The following is an 11,221-nucleotide window of genomic DNA, read 5'->3' on the forward strand; positions in this document are numbered from 1 at the left end:
GAGACGGCCCCAAAAATTGTATGCACTCTGTAAGAATATTTACCTGTGTATGTTGTAGCTGTTAAGAGGGATTGAGAAGGTTAGACATTGATGGGACACAAGAAAGAAAGAGATCAATTTGTTTATTCCACTTTCAGATGTACACGTTCTTAATTTGAAATGCAGCTCTTGACGTAGTTCTTACATTATTTATTATTACTAGGTACCAAGCTCTCCTCAGCATATTTATTTTGTTAAATTACACATCTGAAATTAAATACAGCCTCTTGTCAGTGCTAATGTTCTTCTGCCTATTAGAATCATTATTGATAAAAGGTGACTTTCAAGTTAAGAGCATGTGGATTGATAAACCAGTCATTATTCTGTTACCTGAGTGCTTTTCGGGAAGCTTAGCTCAAGGGCAAATCGTGTTTCTTCTGAAGCGTGGGATGCTGAATCCCCAGCCTGCAGACTGGTGGTATTTGTGGCTATGGCATGCTTGGCTAGTGTCTGAAAAACTGCCCCAAAACTGTACAGTTGAGGACAATTGAAATCAGTAAGCGTGGCGGTTTTTGGGGGTGCACAGAGGGGTGCCACCTGTGCTTATTTTTGAGTCGCTGGAGGGTTTCTGCTCCTTTCGTTTCTGCTCTTCTCTCCTGCTCTCTGACGCTCTTCTCATCATTCTCAGGTAGTAGAGCCGGTTGGCTTCTGGGAAGGTGACTTTGCAGAGGGGGATTTTGTAGATGGCTGGGTTTTCTGAATTTATCAGCAAAAAGAGAAGTGCGGAGAAGCAGAAAGGCCAGGTGCAGAGTGGCAGCCCAAGCTGGGAGAGGAAAGGACAGAAAAATAGGTGCATTATGATACCTCTTTTTGCATATTCCCTTTGATAACTTCTGTTTATTGCTAATTTCTTGCATTTGAGAAGCTGGGAGAGCTTGAAGATGGTGTGACACGGGACATGTCTTCCTAAAGATACAGGATCCTCCATTTGGATCCAGAGGAGGATGCCCAGATGCAGGAGCCTACATGGCAGGGGCTACATGTGAACTAGGTTCCTGCTGGTCACTGGAGGACTGGAAGCTCCTCTGCTGCCAAACATCAATTCAGCTGCTCACACAGAGATACCTACTTTACCAGAAATGTACAGGGATACGTAAAGCATCCTGCATTGGAGACCTCAGTCCTTTTGGAGAAGTAGTTGCTAGCCAGAATGGCATTTGGCACCAGTATTGAAACAACTGAATCAGGCTGCAGAGCTCTGCTGACTGTAATGGAAACCAAGATGCCCAGCTCACACATAGACATTTAAATTCTCTGGTAAATGACCTGAATTCTACCCTCACTGTCCTGTAAAATGTCATGTAAGGACAGTACTATTCACGCATATTCACCACTCTCAAAGCCCATGTGTTACTGGCATTGCATCCAAGCCTCAGTCCTGCTCTGTGACCCCACGTCTTGACCTGACTTGGGTTCTGCCCAAAATGAGATCACAAGGAGAAAAAGTAATTGTTTTCTTCTGATGCATCCCAAAAGCAGGTGTGCTTAACAAAGCAACCCATCTGCAGGGACCTACATGATACTGAGTGGATGCCAGATTAATATATTCAATGCATGAAGCTTCTCGATCTATTTTTTTTTTTATTTTAAGTTAATAAATCAATTTTATTAAAATGTGGTTTTGCTTTAATCGCTCAGATCTTAAAGAAGAAACCAAGTTTGGCATCTCTGCATTCACCTCTTTCTTATCTGTCCAGATATGAACACTTTGTATATAAGAGAACAGTCTCCTCCCGCTTTTTAGTTCTCATATCCAGGTTAAACTTAAATAATATCTGCAGGTAGGGTGGGAGAAAGACCTTGGAAGAAGCAAGGAAAAATTTAGACCGTTGGGGATTGTTCAGAAATATTGCCTGCAACTGAGTGTTGCTGGAATGCACGTATGCGTGCAAAGTCGCTCTGTGGATAACATGCTCCAAAGGTCTTTGAAATCTTATCACCTGCAGGGTCTGCAAGTGCCAGCTGACAGAGAATCCGTTCAGGACCTGCAGCCTCCTCATTTCAATGCTGTCAAAACTGACATGGAGAATTCCGAGGCATTTCCTTAACATCATATCATAATAAATCAAAATGCAGTTAAAACAAACAAAAAGCCCCGTAATAAACCCCCCAAACTTACCACAGATAGGGCATTAGCAAGAGCTGCTCCGGAGTAGGCACAAAATAATGCTGAGAAAAGAAGACCAAAGACAGCTCAAGATGAGGAAAATATTGTTCGTCTCTCCAAAGACATTATCAGAAGCAGTAATAGTGTCCACATGCACAGTGAAATATCCTCCCAGCTACCTGATGGGAGGATTAATGCTAGAATTCAATGATTATTTAAAATGCCCCAATCCTGCGTATAGTTGTGTGGAATACATTTGGTTCTTTCTGCTCTGTAGATATAGAATCACAGAATGGTTTGGGTTGGAAGGGACCTTCAAAGCCCATCCAGTCCAACCCCCCTGCAAGGAACAGGGACATCCCCAACCAGATCAGGTTGCTCAGAGCCTCATCCAGCCTGGCCTTGAACGTTTCCAGGGATGGGGCTTCCACCATATATGGACATAGATGATATCATGAAGAACATGTTTTTGTCAAGAGCAAGGGGTGGTGGTGTTTCCTTTATCTTTAATTTATTTTTAATTGCCACAGTTTGTCCTCTGTGCAGTGGGGGACTGCAGAAATTCTCCACCGGTGGGGAACTGCAGAAAGTCTCTGCCCTGTGACTTCAAACCACAAGCAGTGAGCTGTGGGCCTTCTCGCCCTGGGGTGTCCGAGGTGACAAAACGGGAGCTAAGGTCACTCACAGACTACCTGGCTGCATAAATTTTTGTCTTCCCTTTATGTAAAACATACATACCGCAGGCAAGTGACAGCAAATGGGTCTGCCAGGTCAGGGCGTAGAACATGCCCCCGATGGCAGTGCACGCGAGCGCGCAGTTGTAATTGTGTAAGCCAAGGTAGATGCTGTCAAATGGTGATGCGATGCTCAGAGCTGCAAGAAAAAAAAACAAGGCTGTGAGGTCACGTATGACAGGTATCTGCAGCGGGACCCCTCACTTGCTGGGAATCTGTTGGCTATTCCCTATGACATCTAGACAAATTTAACTTCCTTCTTGCAGAAAGCTGTTCTCACTGCGTAAACCTCATATGTACCCTCATCATGAACATCAGAGGCACAGCTGAGTGTATTTTGAGGGAGTATGCAGGGTTTTTCATCTCTTCATAGCAACCCTTGCTAGATGTGATCTAGATACAAGATGTTGTCACTCCACGTGTTCATGGCGGAAATTCTCCACTGGGATAGGAGCTGAGGGTCTGCTCCAAACTGACCTCCTACGTACTTCTGCAAGATTTCTCAGAGGCTTCAGGAGTACCAGTGAAAAGAAGAGCACAGGACGTAGTGCGCAGGCCAGCTTCATGTCACTCTTAAGACTAATACCTTTCCTGCTCTCATGTCCTCGTTTGTCTTCTGTTTCATCACCATGCTTATCCCCAGACAGTTTCCCCTGACCTTTCTCTTCTAGGTTAAATGTCAGACCTGTACAAAACTTGCCAAATGCTCTTAACCATACAAATCACGGATAGTTTTAAAAAAACCAAATATAAGGCAGCTCACATTTTGTACGAAGTGCTTCAGAGCACAGAGAACTTACTGTTGGATGGCTGTGCCTTTTCCAAGGCTGTTTTCTCAGACTACGCTTATTCCATTATATATTTTTTTATTACAGCCAGTCACATAAGTGGCACTAATCTTGTCTAACTTCAAGGGTCAGATTAATCTTTCTTAATTTAAGATTTTTTCTCTGGTTAGTGGAGAGACAGGCTGTTTTGTGTGGCATCCAGTCAGCTATTTTTACAAATCTGCAGCAGGATAGAATGAACCGCGTTCTAGAAAAGTCTGTTTCTTTTCATTGACTGATCCGCTCTGAGGTGGACATCTGTGTGCGGTGGTAGTTTAAAGCACTTGTGGTGGCGAGAGATCAGTTCTGGGTTTCTTTATCATTATCTCCATGGGACTCATCACATGGTAAGAGGGTTAAAGAAGGTGGAACAAACCACCAGCCTGAGTTACAAATCTAACAACAAATTCAAAGCTTAAGGAAAATAGGCTTCTGTTCTTGCCTTCACCACGTTGTGTGACCTTCATAAAACCTTCCAAATTTAGAGACAGTTTCAAAAACAGGAATGTGGTCCTAAGTACATCCAAGTCCATGTAACTCTAAACGCTGGAGAGAGTCATATAATGGCTAGCATCAAGATACTCCAGTTGAAAAAATTACTTTGGTAAATATTTCTTACCTGCAAACATCCCCACTGTCGATCCAATTGCAGCATGCAAACAAATAAGTGGGGAGGAGATAAGTAAAGCAACAAGGAAGATGCCTCCAGTCCAGGGATTTTCACAACCGTACACTTGACCAACACCGACTGGGATGGATTGCAAGAGCTGCAGCAGCCAGTAGAAAAGGGTGTGCGTGTTATTGTATCTCTGTACTCAGAACTTCACAGCAGTTATTTCGTCTGAGCTATTGGTTAGAAGGGAAGGAAGCAACCTTGTCTCTGAGTGGGACTGATGGGTAAACGTGGGCACTCATGCCCTTCGAACCTGAATAGGTTCACTGGTTTGGTTTGAACCTCATCAGCCCAAGGTGGACTTTTATTTCATTTGTGTTGATAACACGGTGGATGAGGGGGTGGTGGTTTGGGGTTTTTGGCAGGGAGGTGTTTGGGTGACTTTAGTGAGGGAGAAAAATGGTAACCTTCCCAGGCAATGACACTATGGTGGGCCTGGTTCATTTGAGTTTATCATATATTATACGAAGCATATCAGATACCCTTATGCTGCTTTGGGAAGGTGATCCTCCAGTGCTAGATCTGGACCTGAGTGGACTGGGTGAAAAGGAGTTTCTGTCCCTTTGGGATCCTGATGTTTCTTCTGTCTTTTCATGTTGTTACTGGCTGTCTTGCTGATGTTCTTTTAACCACATCTGGACAGTGGGAGTGCATATCCAGATGTGTTTCTGCATTGACAGCACTCAAGATTTGTTTTGGGGCAGTCCAATTTTAGGTGGAGTGAGAAGTTCAGGATCTCGGTTCCCTCAGGCTCAATCATCCTCTGTTGGATCAGCCAGGACTGTCCCTGGGGCTTTTATGGCACTGTCCCCTATGGCTGAACCGAGCCACCTATTTCTGTGAATTGCTACTGGCTGTACATACCATATAGCAATTCTGACCCATGTGAAATTGTTATCCGGAGCTGAATGCCTTCACATTCCCCTTTTTAAATGAAATGGCATAAACTTGTTGGAGTGAGTCTTACCAGTGGCACATTGATTGCAGACCAGGTGATATTGGGCATTGCTGCTACAGGCTTGATGAGGGTTGTAGGGAAGAAGGGGTTGTAGTGTCCTGTGGCTGCCAAGTACAAAGTCACTGCGATATTGAAGGGCAGAGTGAAAACAGGAAGGTCCCATTTACTGAAGATGGATCCCAAAGCGCTGGACAGGATTGGACTGAGAACGGAAGAAGAAGAGACATAAGTATAACTTGTTCATAGCAATTATAGTGGTGAAACAGCCTACCACTTTGGTCATAAGCTCTGCTAAATACAAAACAATGCCATTCCTTTTAGATACATCAGGTAGTGAATACCTTTAACGTATTAATCTGCAACAGACAAATAGTTGCAGAATGCTGTTCACCTTTTTGCAACAACTATCACATCCGTTCATGGATGGTATGAACTCCGCACCCTTCTCTCGGGACAGTTGGCTACTGCAAACATTCTGCTGGCTATGCTGAGCTCAAGGAGTCAATGAAGAAATGCATTTGGCACAGCGTTTAGGCATGGGTGGAGAAAGGTAGTCTGGCTTCTTATTCAGTAGAAAAATCCTACAACAGAAGAGCAAATTTTGGGAATGCCACATGAAGAACTGTGAAGAACTTTGAGGGTCTAAAAAAGCTGCTGTCTTGAGGAGGCAAGAGGGAGCTGGAAATTGCCTGATTTGCTTTTTTCTTTGTTTGTTTGTTTAAATAGTTTGAAGGCTATCAGATGATAGTTCTGGAAGAGAAATACAGCAGAACAGGTGATCAAAGAGGATGGAGAATCTTCCATTAGGAAAGATGTAGAATATTTACTATGTCAGATGCTGTTTCGAGGGAATGAGGAGTCCTTAGGACAATGGAGCCTGACAGAGTGTAAGATGAAGCCCCCACTGTTACAGAGCTGTGAAAGGTGTTGTGCTAGGAATGACCCAGACCTTGACTGATGTTCTTGCTTATGTCAATGAGGCTGATGTTTCTGTGTGCTGCCGAGGTACCCCCCAAAATCATACGGCATTTTCTCAAAACTGAGTTTCCTTCTTAAGAAGCATGATTTAGTATATTTAGCACATAAAGTATTTGGGGTGACCCTCAAAATATTTTGAGACCGAACACTAAAAAGCATGCAAACCTTGAGATACCATGACTTTTCCCCAAGTTCTTGGCTGTAGAACATAGGATATAAATTCACTAGGAAACCAGGATATAAATTTCACAAGATCTGCTTTCCTCAGGATGTTTCCAGACTGCTTTATTTCCACTTGAAGAGAGTGTCCTGCATGAATGCCATTGTGGTAGCATATTGGCAAGATAATATCTGTTTTTTATGGGGCCCAGAAAGCTTGTAGAAGAGAGTGAAAAGCCAGATCCTGTCTGTGATAGCAATGGGCTGAGCTCTCCTGGTTTAAGTGAGATATGCAGCTCTTAAGTTTGACCTCCAAGGAGCAGTGGACATCACACAGCTTACAAAACTTCAATTTAAAGACTTGAATTTTTCAAGAAGCTGTGTTTGAGTCCTAGAAAGTCATTAAGCTGTTTCTAATAAAAAAAAAAACACACCCAAACTATTTGTCATTTCAAAAGCAACATTGTGTCCTGTTGTGTAGATATTATCAGTGGAAAAAATGCTTTGTTCTCCCTGTGTAATCTCAGATGAAGCCTATTCTTGTAGCATGAATTTGATTCCCAAAGCAGTTTACAGATTTTCTAGCTTGTAGCTGTAGGAAGAAATATCAGCACTTCAGTGAAAATGGTGTCCTAATTTCTGTGATGAAATACAAAGCTTCTGACAGTTATACATCTTGTCAGAAAAAAAAAACCAAAACCAAAACAAAACAATTAAAGTAATGCTGACTTCTAAAGCTGAAATTCAAAGTGTAAGTTGAAAAAAGTCACTGAAATGTGTAATTTTTAAATCTTCCACTTCTACCCTGGAGTCTTGTGAACCAAAAGAATGAAGAAAAGTTTGAACAAAAGGCCTCAAGGAATTCTGTCAGACAAGACAAACTAAACATTTTTGCAGTAGGTTCTGGGTTTTGAGAGGTTGTTCCAAAATGACCTTTGCTGAGAGTGACTAAAGAAATAAAATATGAAAAAAATCTGATTTTAAAAGCAGTGAAATGCAGTAATGACTTGCATTTTATCACTAACAGTGATTAAAATGTGACTCTTGAATTAGTTTCAGTTAAGTCTGTTAAATAGGTTCTGCAGTGCTGATAGGGTCCATATTTATAAATGTTAAATTTAATCCTGCAAGGACATTGTCTGGCATTCAGAGTTACTTGGAGGAATTAATTTTGCTCATGACTGGTTGCGTGTCTGAGAGGGGGAAGATTGAACCCAGCCTGAGGGAGAGCACCGGGTCGACTCAGTGCCTGGATGAGGAAGAACCGTTGAGGTGTTGGGCATGACGACATCCCCCCTGAATGTGTCCTGCTGATGAGGGCCATTTGCGGAGCGTTGAAGTGGGGCTGCTTTGCCCAGTGTGCTATAATCAGTGTTGTCTGTGCGCTTAACCTTCTGCCCACCTGTCTCACAAGCTCTGTGCGTCATTGAATGCCTATTTGCAGTGCCACCATGGCTGGAGCTGCTGGTGTAGGGGACTGGGCAGAAGGAACTTCCAATGTGTTTAAGCTGTATATACAGGACTCCTCATTCACTGAGAATTGTCCCTAGGAGGAGAAGTGGCACTTACCAGGCCATTGATACAATTGCCACAGGAGGAAGAAGCCACCAGTAGTAATCCCCTTTGTCAGAGAAGACGGCCATGAGCAGTCCCACCAAGATCCCGTTATAGCCGTGCAGCCCAGCTGCAATGGCTGATCTGTGATGGAAAGAAATGTTGGCAAAGTAACAAGCTGTGCTGAAGATGACCCATCACAGAGACCCACTGAAACACAATTTAGAAGTGTCCTGCTCCTGGTGAAGGGAGTGTAGGGAGAGGATGGAAAAGCAGTGAGGTTTCTGCCATATTGCATTGCATCAGTGTACGGAAGGGAAGAGTTTGGTGACTGTTGAATGATGATGATCCAGGGGGTTTCCCATGACCCAAAGGACCTACAAGACTGTGATGATGGCTACAGGAGAGAGATAACTGTCTGCTCTCACAAGGACAGCCAAATATGAGGACAGGCCATCTCTTCCTGGACCACAGCTCTGTCCTCACCTGCTTCCAAGCCATCCATAAGGAGAGCAGGTCTGCTGGCTCTGACATATGCAAATGTGGGACTATGACCCATCAGCAGGTTCCTGATACCGTAACAATAAATTTTTATGAAGCACCCAGACACGAGGTACCACCTACCTGTCCTGACTGAGAGCCAGCGCGGTTAATGTTGAGACAGTTATTCCAGTACAGCCTGTGAGCGTCCACCAGGGACTCTGGATGAAAAGCCCCACTAAAATGACCAGCCCGCTGAGAGGGTTGTTGACAAACATCACCTGAGAGGTCCCTCGCAAGATCCAGTCCACCAGCTGGACCATGAAGGGCTTATCTGGAGGAGATAAAATAAAAACGCTGGTGATAAGGCATCATTTCAGCAGGACTCCCTCAAAGCACACTCATCTCTACAGTCACGTTTTGGCCACAGAACAGCGGCGATGTATCAACAAGACTGTAAAACCTCTGATTTATTACTGACTGGGCGTATTTTGCATCTGGCACTTGAAAAGCTAACAGGGATGGACTGGGCACTGCTGTAAAGTTCGTGGAGGGATTCATTAAAAACTAGTTTATTTATGGTGGTCAAAGAACAGTCTTTCTTGTATGGTAGATTGCTAAAGATTCTGCTATAAATTCAATGAGGCACTAGTCCCTTTCTGGTGTACAATTCAGATGCAGAGAGGGACTTAAGCAAAGGCTGAAACTAGTTTGTATGTGGATAGGGAAATACGAGAAGGACACACTTTTGCTGTTTTAGGGACACAGAATATGGAGGTACACTGCGTATATGAGATGCAGTCAAACTGTCAAAAGTGTCTAAAAAGAGCACTTTGGGACCTGAAGAACCTAAATGAAGAGAATTGTTGTTATAGCTTGGACTGTGCTCAAGGCATTTCCAAAGCACAAAGAGCTTTTTAGAGAAAGACTGTTGCTCTTTAGAGAAGACTGTTGAACCCAGACAGAGCAAACGGGCACCAAGCTTGGGTCTCTCAGGTGACTGCAGGGGGGAGGTGGGATGCGTGTGGGGCGGAGGACAGCCTCTTTGAGGGCATCTGTGTACAGTGCTCCTGATGAACTCCATGGGCAGAGGAGGGTCTCGCAGCGCTGCGATAAGTTTTTGCTGCTGGCTCTGCTACTGCAAATTGACTTAAGGTGTTTTTCTGCCACGCTTCTGGGAAAGGTGTTACCGTTTGTGTACTTCTGTGAGTTATTAAACATGATGCAAGCAGAATAAATGAGAAAGAGGGGCTGCTTACATGTACAATATGTTCAGGCTATATGATATGCAGCTTTCACCTTCTTAAATATTTAAAATTAATTCCATTAGTTTAGATTGTTAATTAGACACAGGATAAAATCCCAGACTACTTTTTGAATTTGGGCAATAACTTATTCAAAAAAACTCCCCTCTCCCCTACTCCCTCCCAGAGTTGTATTTACAATCAAGGCTCAAGTTTTGCTTTCTGATGAGAGCAGCTTAAATAAAGGATCTCTGAAGAGCCGGGTATCCATCTGCATCTCTTCAGCATCCCTGGGAGTGCCCTCCCAAGAGTCTGGAGTGCCAGCTGAGGGATGGGTTCATGAGCATCCCTCAGGCTGTGTATTGTTGGGGAGCCTGGCAGTTACAACCAGGGAGGAATGAGTTCCTTTAAGAAAAACAATGAGAGTTTTCTGGAATAATAACTACTAATATACAGCCTGGCTGTACATGGCTCTCTCTTATTTCTCTCCTGTTGCTGGAGTTGTGCTCTTAATGAACCCAGCCTTGACAGAGGACCCACATTCTTACACAGCCTCTCAAATCCCTAATAATTCTGCTCATGTATTGTTCCTGTCTGGACAGTAAACCTTTGAGATCAGTACATTTGCTTTGTTACTTTGAGATCAGTACTTGCTTTGCATTTTTACAGCAACGTAACAGCCACAGTGCTCATTGCTCCCCTAAGGCTGGTAATAAGCCTTTGCCCAGAGAGTCAGGAGCCAAGTCCCCTTCATCAGCCCACATGCAGATGGGGAGATGGTCGCTGATCCAAAGCACTTGCAAACAAGACTAAATCTCCAACCCTGACATGTGATTCCAGGCACTGCTGTAAGGAATGTGATGCTAACGACACGTAACTGATTAAGTGTAAAAAAGGTCTTTTGCCTGTGCTGAATTATGCCTGCAGCCATGGGAACAGCAAGACGATGCAGTGACATCCCCTTCCTGAGGATAAAATGATTTGGGTTAAAAGAGAGCCCCAAGCACATCCCTCTGCTTACTTTTCATCCACTCTCCATATTCTTTCATTTCTCCTGTGAGATACTCAAAAGCTTGGTGGATCTGATCTCCACTTCTCCCCAGCAGGTCTTGGGTTCTTGGCTTCTGCTCCGTGTACAGCTGCCTTTCACCGGGATGTTCAGCCACAACGATCTCTCCAAGCTCCATGTCTTTTGGGTGGTGAGAAGAGACAACTGTGAATCACAAAGCCCATGTGTTAGAAAACCTTTTGGGTTCTGCCCTGGCAACTTTCTGCTGTCCTTCAGAGCCCCGTGGTGATATCCTTTTTCAAAGATGGGAGGTTTCATGGAGACGGGACCTGCCTGAACCACTGCTGAGCGGTGTGCGCTGCTGCCCAGGGGTCTGCTCTTGGGGATAAGGACTTGGCAATGACCCACTGCTGTCCTGGAGCTGTGGCACAGGCCTGCAGGGGGGAAAAGGGATGTGAC

The 11,221-nt window shown here is 44.1% G+C and overlaps 1 protein-coding gene across 1 annotated transcript; it reads right to left on the reverse strand.

The window, feature by feature from the left end:
- Positions 1–532: 532 nt before the first annotated feature.
- Positions 533–10,967, reverse strand: LOC104483846 (urea transporter 2). Its single transcript, XM_010125753.2, has 8 exons — positions 10,775–10,967; positions 8,654–8,843; positions 8,045–8,173; positions 5,348–5,540; positions 4,327–4,474; positions 2,885–3,019; positions 2,159–2,208; positions 533–802 (listed from the first exon to the last, which is right to left on the reverse strand). The coding sequence occupies exons 1-8, from the start codon at positions 10,938–10,940 to the stop codon at positions 533–535; spliced, it is 1,281 nt and encodes a 426-aa protein (XP_010124055.2). The 5' UTR covers positions 10,941–10,967.
- Between the last annotated feature and the right edge of the window lie 254 nt (positions 10,968–11,221).

Source organism: Chlamydotis macqueenii, chromosome Z, assembly GCF_036417535.1.
Source record: "Chlamydotis macqueenii isolate bChlMac1 chromosome Z, bChlMac1.mat, whole genome shotgun sequence".
NCBI classification, from domain to species: domain Eukaryota; kingdom Metazoa; phylum Chordata; class Aves; order Otidiformes; family Otididae; genus Chlamydotis; species Chlamydotis macqueenii.